The following is a 26,562-nucleotide window of genomic DNA, read 5'->3' as shown; positions in this document are numbered from 1 at the left end:
TTTTATAGTTTTGAAACAGACAATGAAATCTAAATGTGGCAAGGATTTATTGTTATAAACCGAGCACAGAACGAGCTTCGTGATGCCTCATCTTAGCTGACACATGTAACCTAGATGTACATGCCGTTACAAATTCAAAACTTCAATGTTAGTATCGTCGCGGTAGTAGAATGATATTAAAATTATGAAAGTGCTTCTGTTTATATATAATGAATCCACTTTACACAAAGTGTTTGTCATGCTGACAGTACCTGTAACTATAGGCCAAGGGTCTCCGATTCAAAATATGCCATGGGCCACTTTTTGACCTTTAATGACGACGCGGGCCACAAACCAACAAATTAGGTACAAAATTGATACACAAAAAATGGACCTCCGGAAGTTTGCTGATCTTAAGACAGCATGCAAATGTTTTTCGTGTGCGGAGAGCTGATTTGTTAACTTTCATTGTTGAAAAAAAAAACTGCTCGCAATATATACTGCCAAACATCGCAAGTATTCGACGTGAGTGGGCAATCAACTTTGGGAACCTTCCTTCGGACACGTACCGGTAAAACTCTGGAACATTGACTTCTGAATGCTTCGGGTCACCCAATTCTGATATATCAGCGTCTTTTAAAATCAGGAACAAACCACTCTCTTCTCTCATCGCAAATAATCGTTTCAGTACACTACCACGACTAAGCCAGCGGATATCAATGTGGTGTAGCAGTTCACCATATTCACTTGCTTCGAGGAAAGATTTGAATTGCCGATGGTTAAAAGCCCGCAATTAAATGAAATTCACAGTTTTTACAACAATGCTTATAACATTGTTCACTTCTAAACTCTTGGTACAGAGGGCCTCTTGGTGAATAATACAGTGGATTGCTTGGATATATACACCCAAGCTAAGCATCTTGTTTAGGAGAAGCGCTGCCAAACCCACATTTCTAACCGCATGGCAGCCGCCCCATCTGTGGCCACTGATACCAACTTATGCCAGTCGAAATTTGTTCTTCGACACAATTTTCCAAAGCACGAAATATATTCATTCCGGTCGTTGTTCTCTTTAATGGAATCAAATCCAACAATTCATCGGTGATGTTCAACTTCTTATCCACGCCTCGCCAAATAAGCACACATGACAGTATCTGTGAGATCCGTGCTCTCGTCTGTAGCCAGTGTAAGGGCTTAAAAGTTTTTTCCAACTGACGGAAGTTGTTCGTACGAGTCAGCTGCCAGTTCTAATACACGTCGAGCAACTTTTCCGGGCATATTATTTTAAAATCTTTCAACATACACTCTTTAATCGAACAAATTATTTCTAGATGAAAATGTGCAAACCGATGCCGGCGTTTCGTGCTTGAAAATATAAAAAACAAACTATCGACTGATTGCCATAAAATCGATTATATATAACGTCTACGCAATAATGTAAACATCGATTGTCAGTTTTCAAGGTTTACAGAAATGAACTTTTCAGATTATACAAAATAAATGAACTTAATAGTCGTAGAAATCTAGACGTCTCTAGTAACTTCATGGTGCAAAAATTTTCCCTAAAACTAAATATTTCTTCTGTTGAATTCATATTTCTTGTTATCCAATGATTTGTTAAATATATCCCTTGTTCAATCCTTCCCTTCTGCATTTGACTTTTCCTTTTCCATGGGTTCGAAATAGATAGAGGCGTAAGCGATAGAGGTACCAACTGATACGAGTCACAATCACTGAATATCTCTGTGGTCACAATAGATACGGTACCAACTACGCTTGCCTGCTCCGCATGGTGATTTCATAGCCATATTTTTTTTGGTTTGATTAAAACAGCAGAAGAAGGGCATACTGAAACCATATCGCTAATTAAAATCTCCAGTTTCTGGTTAATGTACCATTCCAGAGCCGCTGACACGCCCGTCCAAAGACCCCCTTTTGAATGGCGTATCTGCGTCACTGGACCGGAGGCCCGCTCTTTGTAATACAAAATCAATTCCATGAAATCATGTGAAGTTTGAGGGATAGCTCAGGGCGAAGCGTATATATAATATAAGCGAGGCAACGCTCAGACAATGGACGCCATCTTGTGCCTATTGTTCTCGGCAATTTAACACGGCGCCTTATGAGAAGTTCGCACACAATTATTGAAACATACCTATTATTTTCACTAATATTTTAGGTAGAAAAATTTTGAAGGTCGCGTTTTGAAGTAGAATCTTAGCCGTACATGCTTATATCCGTTCATGTTTGCCAAATTACGTTTATAGTACATTGTCTTTGGAGACAAGTATACCGGTTCCGAGTTGCTTCCGAAGTAAATTGGTCATTCTAATCGTCATAATTAACCATTTGACAATCGCGTTCCTTATGACGTCACAGATGAAAAGTTGTATTTATTCGTCGGAATGAAGGGTATTCATTATCGCCGCTGAGCGTTGCCATGCGCGGGAAAGTACTGTCTTCTGCTTCCCCGCGACGTTGGACTGGTTTGGGCTTTTCGATTGCAATGGCGGCTCGTGCGTCTGGTGGTTCCAAATTGCATTGCTGCGTACCGTTGTGTAATGGCGATAGCCGTTACTCACCAGACTTATCTTTCCACTCTTTCCCCAAAAATGAAGAGAGCGTGGATTCACAGTATTCGTCGCGATCCTGGTAAACATTTTCAAGTAAGTCAGTATATTGTGGCAAATACTCTTTTTCTTCTGGTTTTAATTTTAGTTTTGACCCTGATTTTCTCTTCTCGCTTCTACTTTAGTTATTAGGCTATATCTATGCGGTTGTAGGCCATATGTGAGTGTATTTAAGGTGAGCACAGCCTACGACTTTCTTTTGCAGTTTTAGCAACAATTAATTTAACTAATGATTTGGTTTCTACGAAACTAACTACTTATCCTTCTTCTATGCTTTTGTGCCGGCGGATCGGTATGCATATAATGCAAGAATGCTGTAGCAAGAGTAAAATTAACTATCCTAAGTGATTTAAGAGTCTTGCTGTGAGTCTTAGTGTGCAGCAAGACTCTTGAATCACTTAATTAAATTAATTTAACTTCTGCTCTTTTTAAATCTTAGTTAGGGCTCTTCTGATTCTGTGGACTAATAAGTGTTTATTTTGTCAATATCTTCCTGGTGTACTGATTATGGGAATCAAGCTAAACTTGATAACCTATATTATTATTAGGTGGCATACATTAATTCCTTGAAGCCTAGCTTCACTTTAATTGGTGTTATTTATTCAGTTCGTATCATCTAGTTTATTTTGACTTACAGATTACACCAAGCACGCGAGTTTGTGGCAACCATTTCAGACCCGGAGACATAGGCTATATGAGACGCCTTCTGGTCGACGCCGTTTGCACCACAACTCAGTTCCATCAAAATTTAGTTGGACAAAGTTAATTGCAGAGAGACCACTGCCAAATAGACTGAGGTAAAACAGAATATATTATTTTTTAAATTAGACTATACCACCATACTAGTATCAAACCGAAATTTAAAATTAACCAATTTGAAAAAATATTTTGACAGACTATAAAAGTCTAGAATATCAGGGTGGTCCAACATTGTCGGCTCCGCGGGCCACAATAGTGCCAAGAATAGGTAAACAGTGCAATACAAAATAAACACTTTCATCGTGCAAACACATAGTTATAAGACATAGCCTGCTCTGGCTAATAGAATCCGTATTCGGTTCTTCGTTTTCTATGATGCCTACATTGTTAGCATATATTCCCGACAAAAAAGATAGAAAGCCAGATACTAAATTAGACTACCAAGCACATCATTCAACTTTGCTAGTTGCCTCACAGCTAGCCATAACACTAGTCAATTCAGTGCCATTAGAGATGTAAAAATATTTTTCTGAATAATTTTATTACAAAATGCGATTTTTTTATTCTCTCTGAATGTGATGCGGGCCACAGATAATGGAGCGGCAGGTCACATGTGGCCCGCGGGACTGGGTTTGGACCACCCTGGTCCAGATTCAACTCATTTGAAAAAAATGACTCAAATCTTTTTGTGAGTACACAATCTTTCAGCAACACTGAAACGCGCAAAAATACAATTTTGTTTTTGATTTACACATATACATGCAATGGTGCTCCCGAAGTATGCGAACCAAGATGGCGGACATCGGAACGTAACATGGGTAACAGGTTAGGGTTAGGCGATAATTTTTTTCCAATTTTCCTTATTTTAGTCCTATTATCAGTTCGAAGACTAGCCGAGAGCCTCCCGTAGTATTTATACCTAAAATTATGGCCTAACCCTAACCTAGTACACATATTACATTCCGATGTCCGCCATCTTGGTTCGCATACTTCGGGAGCCCCCATGCAATGCAGAGGATTCAATACTTGAAGCTGTAATTTGGGTACAATATGACTTTTCACTGATATCTGGTTCATCATATAATTGAGCCGTCTTATCATCCTTCCTTTCCCCAGGATGAATATGTGATTTCTTTGCTAATGAATTTTATTATATTTGTTCAGAACCACTGATGATGCATGCCACTGTACCAAGCAGTCGGACCAGCAGTCTGAGTTTTGATCACATTAATCCTACTCAAGTGGATCACAACTACTGCATTGTAGTGAAAACAGCTGAAGAAAAACTTGAGCAAGCTTTAAAAAAAATTGAGAATTTAAAAACTCAAGTTTCAAAGCTGTCAATATCTAAATTCGGTATGGAACTTTTCAAGGCGTCAAGCTCCATGATTAAATATTATACTGGCTTTAGTTCCTATTGTTTATTGATTGACTTTTTCACATATTGTTGGACTGTGCTAACTCTTTAACACTATGGTCTGCTGTAAGCGAAGAAGTTTATAATGGAAGTAGCGATTTTTTAGACCACCCAGTATCAGACAGTGAAATAACCCGGAGATCTGGAATTTTGAGTTTGCTTGAAAGAGGGGATTCCGTAATGTGCGACAAAGGATTTGCCATCAGGAGTCTTTTGGAAGTGAAAGGTGTGGGTCTAAATATTCCTCCATTCAACTTTAACGGGCGGTTCACATATGATGCATTGCGGTCCAGCAAGATTGCTTCACTGCGGTCCTTTGTTTTAGAAGTAGTTATTTAGTTTTATTTTTCAGTTTTAGTTTGTCTATTGTTGAATAATTATTTTGAGTTCGAGCAGTTAGGACATATTTTATGTCCCTTTAAAGATCTTAGCTTTGTTAGAATATACAGCAGAGGGTGTGGGTGTCACAACATTATATTAGGTTAACAGTAAAATAAAAGGGAAAATTCAGAATAGCCTTTTGTACTGCCTGTCTCACCTGTTTTCAACAAATTGCACTATGGCGAATACACAAAATACTAATTTATTGAAAAATAGTTGAAAGCCCAAAGCAACTGGTTACTACATTCTAAATTTAAAGCAATAAAATAGATAAATGCCTAGGCAAGTTTTTTCTCTTGATATATAATTATCCTTCAGACATTTCACATAGTGAAAAAATTTTGTCCTCAAGATGACATGTTTGTTGCAACCGTATTTATGAAATGATCATAAAAAAAGGATTCCAGGTAGGTCCAGAAAATATGCATCATCAAAATATATGCGATCAATAAAACATGCACCCGAAGGTAAAAGAATAATGATGTCACACCACTTGAGTCCTGTGATTCCTAAACACCCCATTATTTGAAAATATATTTTCAATGTCCATTCCCCTTTATCATTTTGAAACCTTGTCAAAAGTGTCAGACATAGGGCATTTGACTTCTAATAAGCCATAGCATAGGTTGCCATCACAAGATGGGTCGTAAACTTTGCGATCTGGTGAACACCCCAACCAGGGACAAGTTGAAGATATTACCAATCCACATGGGGAACACTGGCATTTTTTATTTCCTCGTATAATTTTTCTGGTTCCATTTGGATACCTCTTTTCATTGCTGCAGTTTGAAAAAATTTGGAAGAAGTAAGATTTGAAGCAAGGGAGTCAAAATTTGAAACACGTTTATAAATTCGGCCAAATTTGGATGCTGTAATTCTTAATTTTCGTTGTTGGTGCCAAATCGGAGAGTTATACTGATTTCGAGTCATAAATTCAATGTGTTTACTTACAATCTTCTCTGCCCAAAGTCAGATTTTGCATCACTTTGTGTTGCATTTCTGTTAACACCGTGTTAGTCTGTGGAGACAAACTAGACAGAGGGAGAGGAGGGAATTCAAAACTTTTCTCATCACATATCTGTTGATATGCTAGAGCAGGGGTTCTCAAACTTTTGGTGTTGCGGAGCCCTTGAAAAGGTTAACTATTATTCACGGGGCCCCAAAATAAATGTTAAAATTGTTACTTTCGGATTAATATTCCTGAGCAAGTTAAAAGTACTTTACTCAATTTAAATGCTGAACCTTTTTTGAAAGGGTTAATACAAGTCATAAAAAAATCTAAATTTCAAACATAAATTATATATACTAAAGCTGTAAATTTGACACTTGACAAACATGGTCGAATCTTTTGACATGTTTGGAAGACTTAAAAGGCCGCTAATAATGTGCGCGATTGCATTTTGTTACAATCGCCGATTTTTCCTCAGCATGGCGTGTTTTTGAACCTTTAAACATCTTCACGCCGGTGTTTATTCTCCCTGATTCAAATTTCCCTCTGCATATACATGTATTGTTACACAATGACGACGTTAATGGCTTTTGTGTTTTCGTGGGGAATTATGAGTTCAATGTGAAAAACATGTTACCATATTATAGTCATCGGCGACGAAATGCTAAAAATAATAATTAATAAAGAGATAAATCTGAACTCAAATTTCTTGATTAAAAAGCGGCATTCTGAAATATTAAAACTAAAACTTAAAATGGAAGATCACACGTTTGGTTTCAGCAGACTCACCTAGGATTGAAAACGCTTTTATAGACATTGCAAATCACAAAATTTGGTGTTATGTTAGGTTTTCATTGTAGTAACTGCGAAATCGAAACACAAGTACAATTGTGCGCGCGATGTAGGCCTACCTTTTTTTCCCATTTTGAAACTACCGACGGAGCCGCACGCAATCAATTGTGCGCGCGATCCGCGATGTACCTTTTTTCATTCTGAAACTACCGACGGAGCCGAATGCAATAAAATAAATTTCAATTGTTCGTATTTTGCCCAGACATTGTGTTTTTTTAAAGGGCGATATCTTGCTTAAAAATAATCTCAAGTGCGAAAGAACAAATCAAGTTTGACAAATCCCAATATCGCAAAAATACGACTCCAATTTATTGATAGTTGGCAGTTGTTGGTAGTTGGAATTGTTCTGATGGATTTCGAATAATAATTTTTTGAATAAGCAGCTGCTTGAATCCTTCGCTTCTTGGATGATGCCATGATTGTAATTGCATAGTGCCAGTGATAGCTGGGGGGACTTTCTTTAGTTGGAGATTGCTGAAATGCGCAGTGCAGTACAACAATGCTAAAGAATGACAGCAAATTGCTTCTCCCACTGTACAACATTGTTCTGTCGCAAAGTTACAAATAATGAATGAGGTGGCTCGTTTTTTCTTTGTGATCGATAACATCTTGCCTTTATTAAAAATTCTGACCATCTTGGAAAACTGTGAAAATAATAATGCATATTAGTGATAAGTTACAGCTTAATTTGCTTTCAATGGTTGTTGCATATTCAGCATGGTTTAATCGAAACCTAGGTGTAATGAGATTAGATGAATAAATGTACATCACAAGTCATTATTTACTGACGTTCTTAATGCTTAAAATTATAACAGTGGTTACGCTCGCTGAAAAATCTTACTTGCCCTACCTAACTTACCATACCTTTGTAATCGTGGATGAAAGACTCCCAGCAGTATTTGTATCCTCACTTGGCGCTATTTCCATTCCCAGCATGCTTTTCAGCATATTTTGTAACGTCATCAAAACTAAAATCAGGAAGATATTTCAAATCGTCGCTAAAGATACGCTCAGCCATTACACAGACAGATAAAAAAAAACGCGCCAGAGTAACAATCGCGAAGTCGCCGTCTGACGTCCTGCTCACTATCCAGTGGAGGCGCTAAAGAGGTGAATACCCTCCAATGGAGGCCGGCCGACCCAACTTCGCTTCAATAGCCGTTTCTATTTTTTTGTTAATATTTTTCGTCTGTCAAGCTCCATAATGCCCTACTACTCAGCTCCAAGCTGCGCTAGAAGAACAAATGACATTGTAGGATTGTTGCGGAGACATTTTACAGCCTCAAATTGGCGTATCACTATGAAATCTTTGAAAAAATGACCAAAAATGGTTCTACGCTGTGTTTGTGGTCGAATTTAACGCATTGGATAGTTTTTTATTCTTAATTGCGTTATATATTTAGATAGCATATATCTTGAAGTTCAAAATCCACCCTTCAGTTTTATTCTAGCCCTTATAACAGCGGACTTATTTGATTCGGTACAACAACAAGACGAAAATTTCTCATAAGACTCCATTGTTTCGCGTTTCCCAAATATGGCACAAGATGGCGTTCATGAACTTGTTTAACATTAGGCAAGTTGGTTGCCGGCCGTTGGCTTGGAGTAGGGTTTAGTAGTAGACTATTTTTATAGATTATTCTACACAACTTAGTAGTTACGTTAGTTTTTATCCTTTTCTTTATTCAATTCCAAAGTGACTCACTTGTTCAATTTAACGTTAATACGACAGCTGGTGGTGGTAAAGAAATAATTGCGGTACCGGTACCGTAATGATTGTAGTGTCATTTAGTACAAGAGAGCTACGCACAAATATATGGACAAGTTAGACCAGAGCGAATCAGTCCTTACCGGTACCTTTGACGCTACCGGTACCCTCAAAAAAGTTCTGAATTTCCAGTAGCAAGAATTTTGCAGAATCAAAACGTACAGCCAGTCATGACACTGACTAAAATCCGTGTTCCCATGGATAAAAAATAATACAGCAAAATTTTAGACGAAATATCAAATTTCATAGAATTCACGCAAAATTTTGAAATAAATAAAAGTAATAGCCTTCTAGCGAAAAAATTAATCTTTAACCACTGAAAACTTCAAAGCAATTGGTCCAGTATTCGAAGAGAAAAGCGACTTTTCAAAAACGTTTCAAAGAACAAGAACAACATAATATTGAAACGATCGTTATGTCCACTACGTGTCCAATAACTTACTTAAGCTACAGTTACTTAAGCTAATTACAATATTCAGTTTCTGGATATATGGGCTGACGGACAACTCACCAGAGACAACTCGACTACCTAGAACCCTGGTGAGTTGTCCGTCTTTTGGCATTTTCTACGGTGGTGTTTTAGGTCTAAAGAAATGCGTTTTTGATATTTTTAGTGCTCAAATGTTGAGAAAAATACATAAATATGCTCTAGAAAGCATTTTTATTTGTATAAGTGGCTTTTTTGATCATGTTGTATGAATACAAATACAGTCTATAGACGAAATTGGAGTAACGTTAGCGAAGTTAGACTGTTGACTTATAGGACTGTGTTCGTTTAATTTTTTGAACTTTATTGGTATTAAATGTTTTGAATGAGCACCTTTAAATATATAAAACCTTTATACTTCACAGTAACACTTAAATATTTATGAATGTGATCTCAGTAGTCTATGATTGCAGTAGTGCGCGGCGCGGCTCAACGGGCTAAGCATTAGGAATACGCTCGCCACCGCACCTCTAATTACTCTGCGTGGGTTCGCAGGTTCGAATCCCATGCAGGGATGGTTATGTGCGAAAGGATTGCTGGACTCCTCGCCGTCGTTGGGTGGTTCACGTAACCGCTGGTCGGTTACTGCTTCCTCCACCACCAAGTCCATGCTTCCGAAAACAAACAATACAGTAAAAACTAATCCCATACCCGACTTGGAATGGTAACCGGACGAGAGGCCGTGGTTCGCCATATGGATAAGCCGTCTTATCGGCTTTCCTCTCCCCCGGGATAAATATGTAAATCCTATCCTATCCTAGTCTGAACTCGCCTACGGCAGTCGCCCGACAGGCCGTCAACTCACCAGTCGAGCAAACGCTCTACGACGTGACGTCATCGATGCTCGAGGTGAAGACAACTCGACTACCGAGCAACGAGAGGCAGGCATTTATACACCTCAATGGAGGCAGGCAACTCACCAGCCGAGCAATCGCTCTGCGATATCGATGCTCGAGGAGAAGACCTTGCTTTGCAAAACGCAGACTCAAGAGTTGTATAGCATTTACTTAGTGCCGACTGATATTAGTTGTAAGCCAACTCACCACTTGAGTAGTCTACCAGCCGACGGCTAGGTTCCATCTGCTGGGATACAACAATCGGGTTGGAGTTATGATGGGTGTCATGGGCCTGGTAGCAGTCCGGGTACTTCCACTCAAACGTTACGTCCTGTTTTTTTTAATAGGCTGTACTGTTCCCTTGTCATTGCCACATCTGAATTATTAAAACACTTGCGATGAAACCAATTTCGACAGACGTCACAGATGAGTCCCTCCTGCATCATGGTAACGTTGTCGTCACATATTTGGAGTAGTTATCTTGAATTCTTGCGTAGTTTTTGTGGAGTTAATATACCGTTAGTCGTCCTCGTTTCAGTATAAAACTGTGATGAAAACGACCTCGGCTAATGAGTATTTACGTTTGTAAGGTGTCAGGCCGGCAATAATGAGGCTTTAAACTCGGCGATAATCGAGCAGTAATCTCGGCGCGCGGCTTCATTATCACCGATCTGGCACCTTATTTAATCTCCGTGCATGGATATCACTTCACTCAGGCCATCATGAAGAATGTGCGTCACAAAAATTTGGCTCGCCTATACAACAAGTGAGTGGCTAACCATAATTATATATGTCTTTGTACATCATTCACTTCTTTTGTATTAACATGTTTTTGTTTTAGGGACGCTGGAACAAGAGACCTGATCAAGCATGCCATGGCGCTGTGCTATATACCAGCTATGTTTATTACGTCCAGATTCAAATCACTGAAAGAAAAGATGCAAACTCAAGATCTTCGCCGAATATTTTCAAAACACATGGATATACAACAGTGTCTGGACTCCCAATGATTGGTCAGTATTCGACGTAGAAATAAGAACCAACAATCTGGAAGGTTGGCACCGCCATTTTAACAGTATAACTCGGAAAAATATGCCTTTTCACAGTTTAATCTCAACAATGAACGAGGTAAGTATAGGGATAGAGGCGGACGTTGTGGGGCGTGTCAACGGCAGGTATGCGGAAGCCAACGAGAGGGTGCAACGTGTCTGGGAACAGAACAAGGAAAGAGAGTTATCTGTGGACTCTCTTCTTCGAAGGTGATCTACGGGCCGCAGTATTGCAAAGAGTAAGTATGTAACGCAGAAAATTTCCCATAACGTTTAGTATTCAAATAAAATTCATTATTCGTAACGTAAAGGAAAACAAAACCTTCCATCCATTAAATTCCCCCATAACGTTTAGTATTCAAATATCATATTAAATTCATTAATCGTAACAAAAAGTAAACATCTTCAATCCATTCTTCGGCCCAGTTTCTTTGCCAGGCGCAGCGACAGTGCCTATCTGTTCCTGGTTTTCTTCTGCAAAAAGAAATTCCAACTCTATGACTGAAATCTTGCCGTGGTGAGTTGGCTTACAACTAATATCAGTCGGCACTAAGTAAATGCTATGCAACTCTTGAGTTAGCGTTTTGCAAAGCAAGGTCTTCTCGAGCATCGATATCGCAGAGCGATTGCTCGACTGGTGAGTTGTCTGCCTCTCGTTGCTCGGTAGTCGAGTTGTCTTCACCTCGAGCATCGATGACGTCACGTCGCAGAGCGTTTGCTCGACTTGTGAGTTGACGGCCTGTCGAGCGACTGCCGTAAGCGAGTTTAGACTAGAGATGTACCGATACCACTTTTGTCGCCGATACCGATACCGATCCGATACCAGCTAAAAACGCCGATACCGATACGCCGATACTACAAAAAGGCCGATATTCCGATACCGATACTATGTAATTATTACTTAATTAGGTGTGCTGTGTAGGGCAGACGGGTTAAAACAATGGTCTTTGAGCGTTGTTCATAGTACACATTATTTCAGATCGAAAAAAAAGATATATCACATAATATGAAATTAATGTTTAGTGTTTGCTTCAACTGATTAAGATACATTGTACAGAAACGCTAGTAATCTCGGGGTTCAATTAGAAAACTCATTAAGCCCGGATGTCCCATTTGAACTTAATATGAATATCGCGACCTTCGAATATCGTTATTCGTGTTTAAAAGAATATCGAATATCACCCACACATTCTAGCGCCGCCGTCCTACGTTCAAATTAAAAGCATTTTACAAATATTTTATTTCGTGGCTAATCGTAATCGTCGACGCAATAAGTCAAAGCCAAAATGAAAGAATATCAATCAGCACCGACAAAAAGAAGGCCTACCTATAACCGTCGAGGATGTTTTTTTACTTTACTATTTTGTAATATAAAATATTTTACAATTGCTATCATATATTTTGAATTTCGGAATTCAGTTTATCGATGTCGACGGACTAAATGAAACTCGTACTTGACGGCAAACAGTCAGAACTTATACCCGTGCCAAAAGTCCATGTGCCGTTGATAAGGACCTCAATTCCACTGTATGATTTGAAACTGGGCGCCTAGTTGCTTTTTGTCATGTGCTGTGTTGATATATTTCTTCATAATTACTATGTAATAATAAAAATGTCAATATTAGAATTTGACAGCGAAAATGGCCAAATTAGTTGAGCTAGTTTGGCTGATGAATAGCTATAAACACGTGAATCCCATTCTCTCGTGGGGGTGGGGACATGTATGGCTCATAGCTCACGATCTGTCCAGAAAAAAAATAAATTAAAAAGTAGTATTCCAACTTATCTTTTAAAACATTCTGGACCATATCAAAAAGATAAATATATCGGAAATATCGGCCTTGATTTAACCGATACCGATACATGGCCGATACCGAAAAAATGACCGATATTGCCGATACCCGATACCGATACATCGGTACATTTCTAGTTTAGACTACTGCAACCATAGACTACTGAGCTCACATTCATGAATATTTAAGTGTTACTGTGAAGTATAAAGGTTTTAATATATTTAAAGGTGCTCATTCAAAACATTTAATACCAATAAAGTTCAAAAAATTAAACGAACACAGTCCTATGAGTCAACAGTCAAACTTCGCTAACGTTACTACAATTTCGTCTGTAGACTGTATTTGTATTCATACAACATGATCAAAATAAGCCACTTATACAAATAAAAATGCTTTCTAGAGCATATTTATGTGTTTTTCTCAACACTTGAGCACTAAAAATATCAAAAACGCATTTCTATAGACCTAAAACACCACCGTAGAAAATGTCAAAAGACGAACAACTCACCAGGCCTCTAGGTAGTCGAGTTGTCTCTGGTGAGTTGTCCGTGTAGTCGAGTTGTCCGCCTCCCGATATATGTACCCAGGTATGTTAGTCGTTGATGTACCGTACCATTCCAGAGCCGCTGACACGCCCGTTCCGCTCCGCGTCCAAAAGACCCCCTGATGGAATTATCTTGATATTACTGGTATATATGTTTGTTCACTTACGGTACACAATATATCTTTATTTATATTGCATTTAAAAAAAAAAAAAAAAGACCCCCTTTTAAATGGCAACTGCGTAACTAGACCGGATACCGGTACCGGCTCTATGTAATACAAAATCAATTCCATGTAATCATGTGAAGTACGGTACCGTACCGGTATCAGAGATGGATTTAATGCTAGACTATTTTTATAGATTATTCTACACAACTTAGTTATAGTAAGGTATGTTAGTTTACTATCTTTGTCTTTGTTCAACTCAACGATAATACGGAAGCTGGTCGTAGTAAAGAAATAACGTTAATTGCGATACCAGTACCGGTATTATAGATTACATGCTGCAAAGGAAAATTTCTGTATTTTAAAAAATGAAAAATCCTATGAACTAATAATACTGTAACCGCCAGGCGCGGCGGTGTGGCTCAACGGGCTAAGCGTTAGGAATACGCTCGCCACCGCACCTCTAATTACTCTGCGTGGGTTCGCAGGTTCGAATCCCATGCAGGGATGGTTATGTGCGAGAGGATTGCTGGACTCCTCGCCGTCGTTGGGTGGTTCACGTAACCGCTGGTCGGTTACGGCTTCCTCCACCACCAAGTCCATGCTACCGAAAAACAAACAATACAGTAAAACTAATCCCATACCCGACTTGGAATGGTAACCGGACGAGAGGCCGTGGTTCGCTATATGGATAAGCCGTCTTATCGGCTTTCCTCTCCCCCGGGATAAATATGTAAATCCTATCCTATCCTATAATTTTGATTCTAGTCTCGATCAATTTTGGCATAGAAATGAAATAACGAAAAGCCAATTGCAAGCTGTTAATTGAATTTTGATTTCTACTCTGTTCAATTTGTTATCATAAATATGTCAATTAGAATGAATTAGAAACAAATTTGCTCAGAACCTATGGATGTCGTTCATGGAACACAAGTATTCCGTGGAACAATGGTTGAAGATCGCTGATTTAGAGCTATGTCTGTATGTGCATATGGAAATATTCAAGTATATCGACGCATGAAATCCAAACTGGGCTAAGTCCATTTTTCTAGTTTTGAGAAAAACGCAAAAAACGTTTTTTTTTGTTTCTTTTTTTTATTTCTCTAATACCTTACATCAAGGATGTCTAGTTTTTATGGTCCACCAAAGTTACAATGAAGGCCATATTTAAGTGAAATAAAAAAATTTGTGTTGCCCCCCAAATTTTTTTTTGGGAGGAGTTTTTTGGACTTGGGCCATTTTTTGCTCTCAATTTTCTGAACCAGAATTTTTTTATTGAACTTAGGGCCCCTTTATTGTGCTATTATAAAGGCAACTTATCATTGATAAACGTCAATAATTCCCTTTTACAATGTTTTTGACACTTTTTGTGAGCTTATCTCCACGTTAGAAAATATTTCTGGTTCTGAATCTTGCTGACAATAGTTATCTAGCATCCAATTTTGATCAGACTGCTATTGCTACTGATTACTGCATTTTTTAGATTATCTTCCTCCTCAGAACCATTGCCAACTAAATTACTAAACAAAGTTAAGAAAGAAACTGTTGTAAATTCTCAATCAGGAATGGTCAAAGAAAACAAAAAAATAATTTAAATCAAGCCCAATATGTAAAACAGTTTTAAATGATTTTAATTTTACAAAAGTTACAATGAATGTTTTTTTGAGCTAGTGTTTCTGCTCATGAAATCTAACTTTCATCAATTACTGGAAGCAATTCGTAGAATGCCTTGTGGTTTGTAGGGATTAAATTCTTATTACATAATGTTGTCAAACTCTTGTATTTCTCCCTGCTGACTCTTTTATATTCTGTCTTTTTTGTGTTGCTGGTCTTGCTGACTTTAGAACCAAAGAGTTAAGGTCAACTTTCTGGAGCTCCTCACCGAATGGGCTGTGTCATTCTCATTTTGAGAATGACCTGTAATTAGAAAATTGAGTGTTATTTCATCAGAATGCAGCTCCTCTATAGCATAGAGTAACATCACAATCATAGCTCTGTTATTATTTTGCCCACTGCAACGGTCACAGAAAAGTTGCATAGTCTTCACTGCTGTGGTGAGAGAGGACAGGTATCAAAACACTGCAGTCGCTATTTTACAAGAGCTTTTTCACCCTTATACTTCATTCCAAAGATAGCAACTCTTGTGCATGGACTGAATGTCAGTTACTGTAAAGTTGAAATTTTTCAGCATTTGTGTGTAGTAAAAGGAGGACACTTGTCCACAAAGACAAAGAAGAGTTTTCTGAAGGTCAAAAGCTGCCACATGAAGTGGAGAATCTGTTGTGGATTTTTCTTTCATTTCCCTCTTCATTGAACGCACCATGTCCTTTTCTTGGATATGCTTAGTTTGATTTTCGAAATCTTTGTCAGTCAATAGAGATTTTTGCATTTTTTGAAAGCTGAAAGCATTGATCACACACATCTATTTTAGGTTGGTGAAATTTAAGATTGAATTTTCCATTGGATATGCGTAAATAAAAATCATATGATTCAACTGCAGAGCTATTTTCTTCGCACCAAATCTCATATTATATTTTATACATTTGTCGTACAGTCAGATACTCATGAAGATATTCCCACTGACTGTCTTTTCTCAAATAATGTGATTCAACAACTGGAAACAATTTTATATGGGTTATAAATGGCTCCTGCCTTTCCCTGGTGACCTTGTTGTGGTCACCATCTCTTCCTCTCATATCTTTCTCCAGTGAACCAGTGATGTTTCCACCTTTTTCTTGCTTATATTGGGGGGAATCTAAAAAAAGTTCTTACACGCTTGTACCAACTCGTTGCTTTCTGGATTTAAAAAAGTGTAGACTCTGTTGACTTCTTGATTACGTTTTTGATCAGTCTTAGTATCTTTTCTCGGACTGCATCTCATTTTTTGTATGTACTGAGACAATCATATTCTGGTTAGATTTCTTATCAGATGCGATATCGTAACTGAGTAAAGTCCTCTGGCTGGTTCACACTTTGCTTTGCTTGAAAGGTATATTTCCGACTTGAAAATTCCATAATTATGTAAATTTTAATAATTTAAAAACAGCAGTTGGAAAGTGGTTATGGCGATGAATTATAACTTTCTCATTCCCTCTACTGTAAACATAAAAAACAGCTAACACTGAGCTATGACTGAGAGCTGGTATGGACTTAGCGCTTTGTATTATATTTAACTCAAATTTTTGGGAGGAGCTATGTCCAAAAAACGGACTTAGCACCGACTTACAATGCAGTTATCCAGAGCTAAGTCCACTATAGTAGACACAGCTCTGTTTAGTTCTCAAATGCCCTAAAAAAAGCAGGGTTATGTCCATAGCTATCTTGAGATCTGGAGCACCTAGAGATAAGGCAAATAGACCAAAATGTAGAGCTAAGTCCAGGAAAATCAGCAGTTGAAAAATGTCGTTTTTGGGAAAAGTGGACTTAGCACTGTTTGGTTTTGATGCGTCGATATATGTTTTGAATTGCATCTATAAATGCCTTTAGGCTTTTCTTCCAATCACCCAATCAATTGCACAGCCTGTGGCACATCCTCCTTGACACAAATTATGTTGGCTGGCTCTCATGGTTCACAGTAGATTACACCTGTCCTACTGCTGTTCTGTGCAATTGACAAAATATACCGTATGGTTCGACATCCATTGCCCCTTATTACAAATACCATGAAATTTGTATAAATTAATGTTGAATGTTTTCCATGAGAAGATTATGAATGTGAGTTTTGTCCTTAAAACTGAAAATTTAATTTTTTATATAGGCTATGTTTGATGATTTTAGATCACGATACTAAATTCTAATTCAATTTATCTCGATACCCTTTTCTAGTGTGCAACTTTCTTAAAATGTATATAATATGCCATTAGATATTTACCTTGGCTTACTTTGACTTGGAGAGACTTTTATTCAGTTTTGATGGGGAGCATTGTGTCTAATATCAGAATATAGACCATATATCAATATTGAATGGTTTTGTTTAAAGGGTCCACAACTTTCAGAACAAATTGTCAAAAGTCCTGGCCCTAGAAATGTTGGAAACCTATGTGGCCTATGGTTAAAAGTTTTCAGACATCTTTTTTAAAGTAGGTTACTGATTTAACTTCATTTGAAAATTAGATGTGAGCAAATGTTTGACTGGTCTCCATTCGAAACCCGATTCCCAACACCTTACCCAGAACGTAATAATTTAGATCGGATGAAGAAATTATAGTAGTCAATGTAGCAGGATAATAAATTAAAACTTGATTGTTGTGCTATCTTTGTGAGGCACATTTCAATTAAAACAGAGAACTAGACCGAAACAGCCTTTCTCTTTTCTTCTTGTGATTAAATGGTGAGCATGAAAAATATAATTTTGCATGCATGGTATTCTATAGATTTATTTTATCCTTGCACTTTTTAAATTTTGCTTTGTTTGCAAAAAAAAGTGAAATCGTACATTTACCAGACTGCCAGATGTAGTAATCAGTAGCCTATATATAGGCTTACCATACGTCCCGCTTTCGGCGGGACAGTCCCGCTTCTTGGCGTCTTGTCCCGACAAGTCAGCCAAATGTCCCGCTTTTGCGTTCAGCCATCCAGCATAATATACGAACATGTTCTCGTTACTGCTGTTTCTGTGTTGCGCAACGCTAGCCTACTTACTGGAGGTGAATGCGTTTGTTTTCCGCTGATTTCCATTGGTAGCAGATGTATCGCATGTAAAACCAATACTAATTAGTCTAAATTCGAATTATTTGTACCGGTATCGTTACCGTCAATTCCTTTCTATTTTCGAACTGAACCCGATATTTGGACAGATGATATGTGCATGAAATGCCAATAACAAAATGGTCAATAAAGACAGCTTTAAATGTAGGAATGTAGGCCTATGTAGTAAAATCAGAAAATGTAAAGTTACAAAATCACAGCTAAGGGGTTGTTGTCTTTTGAGGCGTCCCGTCCCGCTTTGAAGTCACAAAAGTATGGTAACCCTAAGTATATATTAACCAAGAGGTGGTTTTGAATAAACAGCTGCTCTAAAATCTTCAAATTATTTCAATACACTCACAGTGAACTTAGATATAAATAGAGCAAATCATTGAGTGCTCGCATTGTTGCTCTTCGCACTGCAATGTAATGTATAAAGTATTATCTGAACTAATTTGACAGAAGGGCAGAAAAATGTGGAAAGAATTGCGCATCTTGCTACTTGGAGAACCCAAAGTTGGCAAAACCTCCTTGATTTTGTCTCTAGTTAGCGAAGAGTTTGCGGAAGAGGTTCCGTTGAGAGCTGAGGAGATCACCATTCCAGCTGATGTCACTCCAGAAAAAGTCCCAACTCATATTGTTGACTTTTCTTCTGCAGAACAAAATGACTTGCAGCTTTATCAAGAATTGAGTCGAGCAAATGTTGTCTGCCTTGTTTATGATCTCAGTGACTCTGATACATTAGTAGAAGTTCAAAATACATGGCTTCCTGTGATTCGGGAAAACTCTTTGCATCCTATGCCTATCATTCTAGTTGGAAACAAGTCGGACTTGGTAGGGGATTCGCAGATGGATGACATTCTGCCAATCATGAATGAATATCCAGAAGTGGAAACCTGTATTGAATGTTCTGCAAAAACTCTCAAAAATATCAGTGAGATGTTCTACTTCGCGCAGAAAGCTGTTTTGCATCCTACAGCCCCACTTTTTTGCACCCAAACTGGGATGCTGAAGAATGATTGCAGAATTGCATTGGCACGGATATTCTGTCTTTGCGATTTAGACAAAGATGGTATGTTGTGTGATGACGAACTAAGCAATTTTCAGAAAATATGTTTTAATACTCCTCTTGCTTCGCAGTCTTTACAAGATGTCAAAACAGTTGTATGCAAAAGCTGTCCAGAAGGTGTCAGGGATGGAAAGCTCACAGTTGAAGGATTTCTCTACCTCCATTCATTGTTTATTCAGAGAGGACGTCATGAAACCACATGGGCTGTTCTGAGAAAATTTGGTTACTCTGACAACCTCGAGCTCACTGACCAATACTTGTATCCTCCTATTCAAGAGCCTCCACCAGATTCTGCATGTCAACTCACTAATGACACATACAAATTTTTGGAGATAGTCTTTCGTACTCATGACCGTGATCATGATGGCTTTTTGAATCAAGAGGAAATCGGCAGCCTTTTTAGTGTGTTTCCATATGATCCATGGGGACCAGATGTATTGTCAACAGTTCACACCAACTCACAAGGTTGGATTTCACTGAGAGGTTTTTTTTCTCAGTGGACCCTTACTGCATATCTTGATCTACCAAGAACAATGGAGTATTTAGCATATTTGGGATATTCAACATTAACAGGACGGCAATCACAAGCTGAAGCCATCGAATATATTGCGCTTCAACCACACTCTGGTAAAAGAAAGTATATTCATGCAATGCAAAGAAAAATTTATACATGTAAGGTCATAGGACCTCATGGAGTTGGAAAGACTTCTTTTCTCCAATCGCTGTTGGAGCGAAAGGGCGTAGCTGGTGGATCTGAATTTGCTATAAACACAGTTTCAGTGCAAAGTCACCTGAAATATTTACTGTTACACGAGGTGGATTCAACAGAGTTACTGGAATCTGGCGAAGGCGCCCTGACATGCGATGCGATGTGCCTTCTTTATGATGTGTCTGACGCTGAGAGCTTTCAAGAATGTGTAAATCTTTATAAACAATATGTGGCAAATACTAATATTCCTTGTCTGGTCATTGCAGCAAAATCTGACCTTCCTGCTGCAAAGCAACATTGTGCTGTGCAGCCAATAGACTTTTGTAGAAGCCAAGGCATTCCACCCCCTCTAAAGTTTTCTTTGCACACAAAAGAGTGCAGTCAAACAACTTTCCAAACTGTTGCTTCATTTGCTGCTCATAAAAAAGGATTGTCATCATATGATAAATTTTCTTTTGGAACCTGGTTCAAAATAGGACTATTCACAGCAATACTGGGTGTTATAGGTTTTACAATTTACAAGAATACATCACATAGGTCCCAGTCATTGACTTTCACCCGTGCAAAGTTTTAATCACATTCGAAATTGATTCTCTGTATCTTATTTTTATCTTGGCGATTCAGATGGTATCAACTACTAAAATATAATAAATGTTCAGTTCAGTGCTAAATCAGTGAAGAAGTTTAGTTTCTCGGACGGGTGAATGTGCCTTACCAATGCCTTAACCTCAATATCTTAAATTTAGTATTTTTTTATTGACAAGTGTTGCTCTCCCGTTTAATTCAATTCACCCTTGGAAAAGAAATGACACATGCTTAAGTTACTGATTGCTTGAATATCCGTGAAATGGAAAGCGTGTTCCATAGCTGATTAAAAATAATAGCTCTTTACATAATATACCATATTATGAGATATCAGTGACCAATTGTACAGAGCCGTGTTGGGGGCCGAAGGCACAAATATGCGTCGTTTAGAAAAAAGTTTAAAAAAAGCCATAGTCTAGGGCAGGGTGGTCCAAGGTTGTCGGCTCCGGGGGCCACAAAATTATTTGCGTCATAATGGATGGATACCGATGGATGTTTTTCGCCTGTTTCGAGATTTTGCTCGATCTGGATTAATGGATGTTCAAATTAATAGTGTTCATTACTATTCCATAACATTAGAAGGTCCGTATTTCGGCGTAACTGGCAATGAAACCTCTTTTACTTCTACGACTGGTATCCATGGGTGCAAGATTCTATGGACGAGAGGCCGTGGTTCGTCATATGGATAAGCCGTCTTATCGGCTTTCCTCTCCCCCGGGATAAATATGTAAGTTAAATCCTAAAAAAAAAATCCCAATAATGTGCATATTGTATGTGACACTACAGGTAGGGTTGCCAACTATGAAAAGTCTCAATAAAGGACATAGATTACCGTCATTATTTATTTTGTAACTTGCAGGAAAGAACAATATAAAACAATGAAATACAAATTGTATACAAGCTAAAAAGATATATTAAAAAATATGTGTTTTTCATTTAATGTTTATTTAACATTGAGTGAATGAACTGCATCAAATAGGTCAAACATATTCAAATTAAATTGTTTTTAACTTCAAATGCTCTACAATTTTTACAAGTGTCTGATATTTTGGAGAAAGATTATCCAAAAGAGATAATTTTCCAAATGTTGAATTTTAATCAAAGTCAAATCTTTTTTCCAAATACGTTATCGCAGAGTTGAGAAATAATCTAAAATCTTATGGTGGAGATCAAAAACCTCACTTAACTTAAACCTGGATTAAGACTAATCTCAGGTTAGTTAAACTCGGTTTAACTTCGATAGTTAACCGGAGATCAAAAACCTAGTTTAGCGGTTACTTAACTAATCCTGGTTTAAGTCCGACGCTACGAGGTATTTCATCAAAACGTCGTGGCATGTTGCGCTTTGACCCCGTATTCCCATGGCGATGACAACGCGAACACAATTTTGTTGTAATTTGCTGTCTTTGCAAAGACGGTTTTTGATCTATGGTAGTTGATACATCCATGCAGTGTGTTTTTCTAGTAACTTTCCTAATTCTTTAAGATCATTATTGTTATTTCATCAAAATTTATACTATATTTCTTCCAAATTTGAAGAAAGTTAAGGATAATATGATGATAATTATACTAAATAGAATCAGATTCGGAAATATTCGAATCGGAACATTGTGATTTAAAATTCGATTCAAAAAAAAAAATATTTGAAACTTACATCCCTAATGGCATAATAATCAAGACCGTTTGAAAGACTGAGTGTGGACGTCGAAAAACCTTTTCCAACGCAGACGAAGAATGTTTACATGCTATCCATCGTCGATGAATATTCTAGATTTTCATTTGAATTTCATTGCACCAAACTTTCTCCGGCTTCAGCAACAAGCTGTCTTGAAAAGGTATTTGCTCGATGCGGACACGCCCTTCAATCGACCCGATCTATTTTTTGCACAGACGTCAGTGCAACTCCTTTTTTATGTTCTAGATATAGAAAGAGAGGAACGCTTCAGAGTCTCCAATGTTTGTTTGTAAACACACAACTGTTCAGGATGATTAAGTATATCAGTGCCTCTTAACCTGGGTTCGGTCCTGTGAACTTGTTGTGTATTAGGAAGTATTTCTATTTCCGAGCTAATTAAATATGTAAAAATAAGTATAAATCAAGGCAGATATCCAAATTTCAACATTCAGACCATCCGTAGTGTAGAATAGCTTATTTATGTGTAGTATTGCGCAAATAAATGCCAATGAGAGGCGTCACGCGCTTGGATGTACTTCTGTATAACCTCATTTTTAGATGCTTTCTGACTTCTAAGAATCAACACCGTGCAACTAACTTGTCCCATTATGGGGTCATATGGACGCGATTTTCGATCATTCGGGTCGAGTAGTGTAACGCAAACAAGCCTAATTTTAGTAGTTTTGAAAGGTTATTGGGGAAGATTTAAATGAGTAGTTATATTCCGGAAGCGCAGAAATCCGATAAGGCGTCCCAGTCAGTATCAAACCCAATATGAGGCACTTACATTAACAACCCACGCCGCTCGGTGACAAACAAAATATAGACGCAACACACGGTTAGTAAAGTAAATTTTATTTCGAGTTTTTCGTAACACTAAAACAAATGGGCAATGCAAGTCAGCACACACACACACACATATAGCCTACGGAAAATTGGGAAAATTATTCCAGACTAGGGGTATCGGCCGTCCCCGGAATGGTCGGGACAGTCCCGGACTTGACGTCTGGCGCCCCGGTTGTCCCGGAATTTACTGACAACCAGGGCGTTCTGAAATAGCTTGGGCTCTTTTTGGCTTCTGTCAAATTCGAAATACCATATTTCGCCATTTGGGGTCCCCTGTTTGGGTGTTTCACACCACAACAGGCCTAAATGACTAAAACGAACTGAATTTTCGACAGTAAAGACGACGTCAAATAAGATATATTACAACTGTCCTATAGCTAAATGTTGTTGGCAATGTTACATTATAAATTTGCCCTTTTCAGACGCTATCACTGCATATAATTGAATTGTAAACGCCCTTACCAATGGCAGTACAACGAAAGAGAGATTTTATTACTTTGTCAACCAAAAAATACACTCATCAATAAAATAGCTACAGCAAATCAAATTGTTTTGGTATGAACAGGGGGGGAGCGATACGACCATCGAAGTCACCCCCCACCATATACGCTGATGTGATTAGGATTATCACTGAGAGATGACCAGTGGCAAAAACAATTACGATAATATTCTAACAATAAATTTCTGAACAAAATGGGGGATTCTTAGATAAAAGCAATGTTAAGCATGTGTGTGTGTGTTTTTAAAAAAAAAAGGGGGGGGGGGGTCCGGGGTTGCATTCGTTAAATAAAACAAAAGCGGCCAGAATAATGTGATGGTAATTTATATTTAACTGAAAACTAAATTCAATGGAGTTTGGACGATAATAATCAGAAAAAAATAAATAAATTGGCTATGTGTACAGTGGATCAGCGACAAATTTTCAATATCATGAGAATGTGTCTGAACATGAAAAATAAATAAGTGCAACTCAGTGATACATACACAGTATTGAATAAAAATAACACACTGGATAGGGAAAGATGACTTTGATTCATAGGTTTGTCATAATCTGAAAATGTTTTAAAATTGCATGAACTTTATATATATTTTGGGATCTTTACAAACTTGCACTCTAAAAATGTAAATACTTACAAGTATACTTATCAAGAAGTTTTAGCAGATGGGTTTTGAAAACGTTTCTGACCCACACAAGAGGGACTCAAATCAATAGGAAAATTTTCATAATTCACATCTTGAGAATCGTGTTTACAAAACGAAGCAAGCAATGATCATCATAAGAATAGTGAACATTTTTATTTAAATCTTTGGTGTAACAGTATGATTCATGAAATCATTGCAAACAAACTGATATTTCAGAGCAATTTGGAAGTAATTTGATTGAACAAAAATAGAAATGATACTTATCAAATAACAAAGATATGAGAAAAAAACCATTTAATTGATCAACAATAGCATGTAAATAACTAAATATAAAAAACGTGGAAAAGAAGTGCTATTTGATTGACCAACAAAAGAAATTTCAACAATTAAATAAAAAAGACATGAAAAAGGTACATTAATTAAAACTCCTGCAGTATGTGTACCAGGTTAAAGCTAAGCCCAATTTTTATTCCGACTTTCCTTGTCTTAGTTCTATTACAAGGTCGTGACTGCTCATGTCAGCCAAGCGATGGTGACTACATATGAGTGCCTATTCGTGAAATTGTCTTTAACAAATAATCTGTGTTTTTATGTTCAATTTCAAGTCTTTTAATTGCTAAAAAGTTATTTATAATAAGTTTGTAACAATTTGGATAATTAAAAACACAAAAAATAGCACCCCTGTGTTATAATGAGAGTTTTGTTGAGATTTGGGTAAAATACTCCCCCCAATATTAAAAAAAATCCAAATCCAAATTTTCTTATGTGGTTGCGTGTTACTGTTCTCAGAAAATAATAATCAGAAGCCAGTAACAAAATGTGTGTTACACAGTGTAATGTGGTTCTGGATACATGCAACAGTCCACTCACTGTGCCCAAAGTAGTAACTAACCATCGAAGCGGGTCCTCTACAGTCTTCAATACATCATATGCATAAACAGAAGCCATAGTACTTCTGAAGTCATTCTTGAGGCTTAAGCAGCAGTCTCACACTCTTGTGCTGTATATGACCCAACATTATAGGCTTCTGGCACAACTGGTTTGTCCTGGTGGCACCTGGAGTAGGATGTTTTGATCAAACCTAAAACGTAAGTGAAATGATTCATTTCAAGACATTCAAACTGACAATTACAGATTACTTTGGCATTCAAAACTTACTGTAGGCTTATTGTTCTTTTTTGAAATTTCATCTCAGTCAATATATTAGCTAATTCAGCTTTTGATGATTTGAATTTTCTGGTGAATTTGGCTCATCGAATATTGCCTATATCCCATTTTATTTTTTTCCTCTTCGGTTCAAATTGATATTTTTCAAAAATGAGTCTGAAAATGGAATGAGTTGTAGGTTATAAAATGAACGTACTTTTGAAATAGCAAGCATCCAATTTTTACCACAAAATATAATTGCCAGTGACTTAACTAAACACGCATTCAGTTCAGAAATTCGAAAGATAAAGCATTATTTCCACTTAGCTCCGAATTTTCTATTCACACTGCTGCTAATTACTATGAATTGTTGTGACCGTAGGACTCCAGGCAATCATGGCAGTGAATCTTATACATTCAATGCACTGATTTCTGACTTTGCATTACATAGGATGACTTTAAATACAGTTTTCCTAATCTGACACCTGAAACCAGCGTTTAGAAAATCTTAGTAGTTCAACGTAACTTTTCTGGGCTAACTTGAGTGAGTCGGATCGGCAACGTGATATAAATAATAATTAAATGTGACATCATCCTAAAACTATGTACAGCCTGCAGATTACTAGCCTGTCTGGTGTGAGTTTGACATTAGGCTATTCGTTTGACTAACCTCACACAATGAACTGCCTGGGCCGGATTTCCAGCCTCTACAAATATTTTCCCATTTGTTTCTTCTCTCGGCATCTGCTGATAGCTTCAATAGTTGCACTGTTCGCTATTCCCGCTGCAATTAGACGCCGAGTAGCCCATAATTTTATAGCAGAAGACACCAGCCTAGCCGAAGATCACGCAGAACCGCCGTAACCTCGCAGGCGACATTGATCGAAAATGGCGGCCAATTTCCATTGTTGCGCAACTTGGGTATATATGGGCTTTGCTAAGAATCTAAGGTTGTTTTACAAATCTCGAAATTTTGAACCTCAATATTTGCGTAAACGGCATGTTATTTATAACCTACTAATATACGTATCTCAATTTTACGAACCACTTGAATATAACAAGTGCACATAAATGAATGACAAATTAGGTCACGTTTGAATTTCACTGAAAGATAAAATTTCCAGAACAGAATATTTCATGGCGGGGCTTTTAGTA

At 37.6% G+C, this 26,562-nt stretch overlaps 2 protein-coding genes and 3 long non-coding RNA genes across 8 annotated transcripts; 3 read left to right on the top strand and 2 right to left on the bottom strand.

Annotated features, from left to right (window-relative positions):
• Positions 1-411: 411 nt before the first annotated feature.
• On the top strand, positions 412-6,622 carry LOC120337635 (uncharacterized). Its single transcript, XR_013478092.1, has 3 exons — positions 412-2,645; positions 3,247-3,406; positions 4,473-6,622. It is a non-coding gene; the product is annotated as an uncharacterized LOC120337635 (long non-coding RNA).
• Positions 6,623-7,039: 417 nt separating this feature from the next.
• Positions 7,040-10,603, bottom strand: LOC120337620 (uncharacterized). 3 transcript variants are annotated; one of them, XM_039405476.2, is made up of 3 exons: positions 10,206-10,603; positions 7,767-7,875; positions 7,040-7,551 (listed from the first exon to the last, which is right to left on the bottom strand). In XM_039405476.2, the coding sequence occupies exons 1-3, from the start codon at positions 10,240-10,242 to the stop codon at positions 7,410-7,412; spliced, it is 288 nt and encodes a 95-aa protein (XP_039261410.2). In that variant the 5' UTR covers positions 10,243-10,603; the 3' UTR covers positions 7,040-7,409. The 3 variants fall into 3 exon arrangements, with proteins under 3 accessions (XP_039261410.2, XP_039261409.2, XP_077972930.1); XM_039405475.2 differs by having other exon boundaries at positions 7,772-7,875; positions 10,206-10,531; XM_078116804.1 differs by lacking the exon at positions 10,206-10,603 and adding an exon at positions 8,613-8,929 and having other exon boundaries at positions 7,772-7,875.
• A 67-nt stretch (positions 10,604-10,670) lies between these two features.
• On the top strand, positions 10,671-11,536 carry LOC144428104 (uncharacterized). 2 transcript variants are annotated; one of them, XR_013478094.1, is made up of 3 exons: positions 10,671-10,764; positions 10,840-11,011; positions 11,105-11,536. It is a non-coding gene; the product is annotated as an uncharacterized LOC144428104 (long non-coding RNA). The 2 variants fall into 2 exon arrangements; XR_013478093.1 differs by having other exon boundaries at positions 10,840-11,536.
• Positions 11,537-18,567: 7,031 nt separating this feature from the next.
• LOC120337729 (mitochondrial Rho GTPase 1-like) lies at positions 18,568-20,686 on the top strand. Its single transcript, XM_039405613.2, has one exon. The coding sequence runs from the start codon at positions 18,709-18,711 to the stop codon at positions 20,584-20,586; it is 1,878 nt and encodes a 625-aa protein (XP_039261547.1). The 5' UTR covers positions 18,568-18,708; the 3' UTR covers positions 20,587-20,686.
• A 4,328-nt stretch (positions 20,687-25,014) lies between these two features.
• Positions 25,015-26,214, bottom strand: LOC120329221 (uncharacterized). The gene is made up of 3 exons (XR_005567718.2): positions 26,078-26,214; positions 25,420-25,584; positions 25,015-25,342 (listed from the first exon to the last, which is right to left on the bottom strand). It is a non-coding gene; the product is annotated as an uncharacterized LOC120329221 (long non-coding RNA).
• Between the last annotated feature and the right edge of the window lie 348 nt (positions 26,215-26,562).

This window comes from Styela clava, chromosome 10 (assembly GCF_964204865.1).
Source record: "Styela clava chromosome 10, kaStyClav1.hap1.2, whole genome shotgun sequence".
In the NCBI taxonomy this organism is placed as follows: Eukaryota; Metazoa; Chordata; class Ascidiacea; order Stolidobranchia; family Styelidae; genus Styela; species Styela clava.
This window is presented reverse-complemented; position numbering and strand designations above follow the sequence as displayed.

Excerpts from the sequence above, each read along its gene's own strand:
- LOC120337620 (XM_039405475.2), bottom strand. The coding sequence starts at position 10,242 with ATGGAACCTAGCCGTCGGCTGGTAGACTACTCAAGTG. Across the intron at positions 7,876-10,205 it reads GCTGGTAGACTACTCAAGTG|TTTTGATGACGTTACAAAAT; the intron begins GTGAGTTGGCTT and ends TCCTGATTTTAG. Across the intron at positions 7,552-7,771 it reads TTTCATCCACGATTACAAAG|TTTTCCAAGATGGTCAGAAT; the intron begins GTATGGTAAGTT and ends TTATTTTCACAG.
- LOC120337729 (XM_039405613.2), top strand. The coding sequence starts at position 18,709 with ATGTGGAAAGAATTGCGCATCTTGCTACTTGGAGAACCCAAAGTTGGC.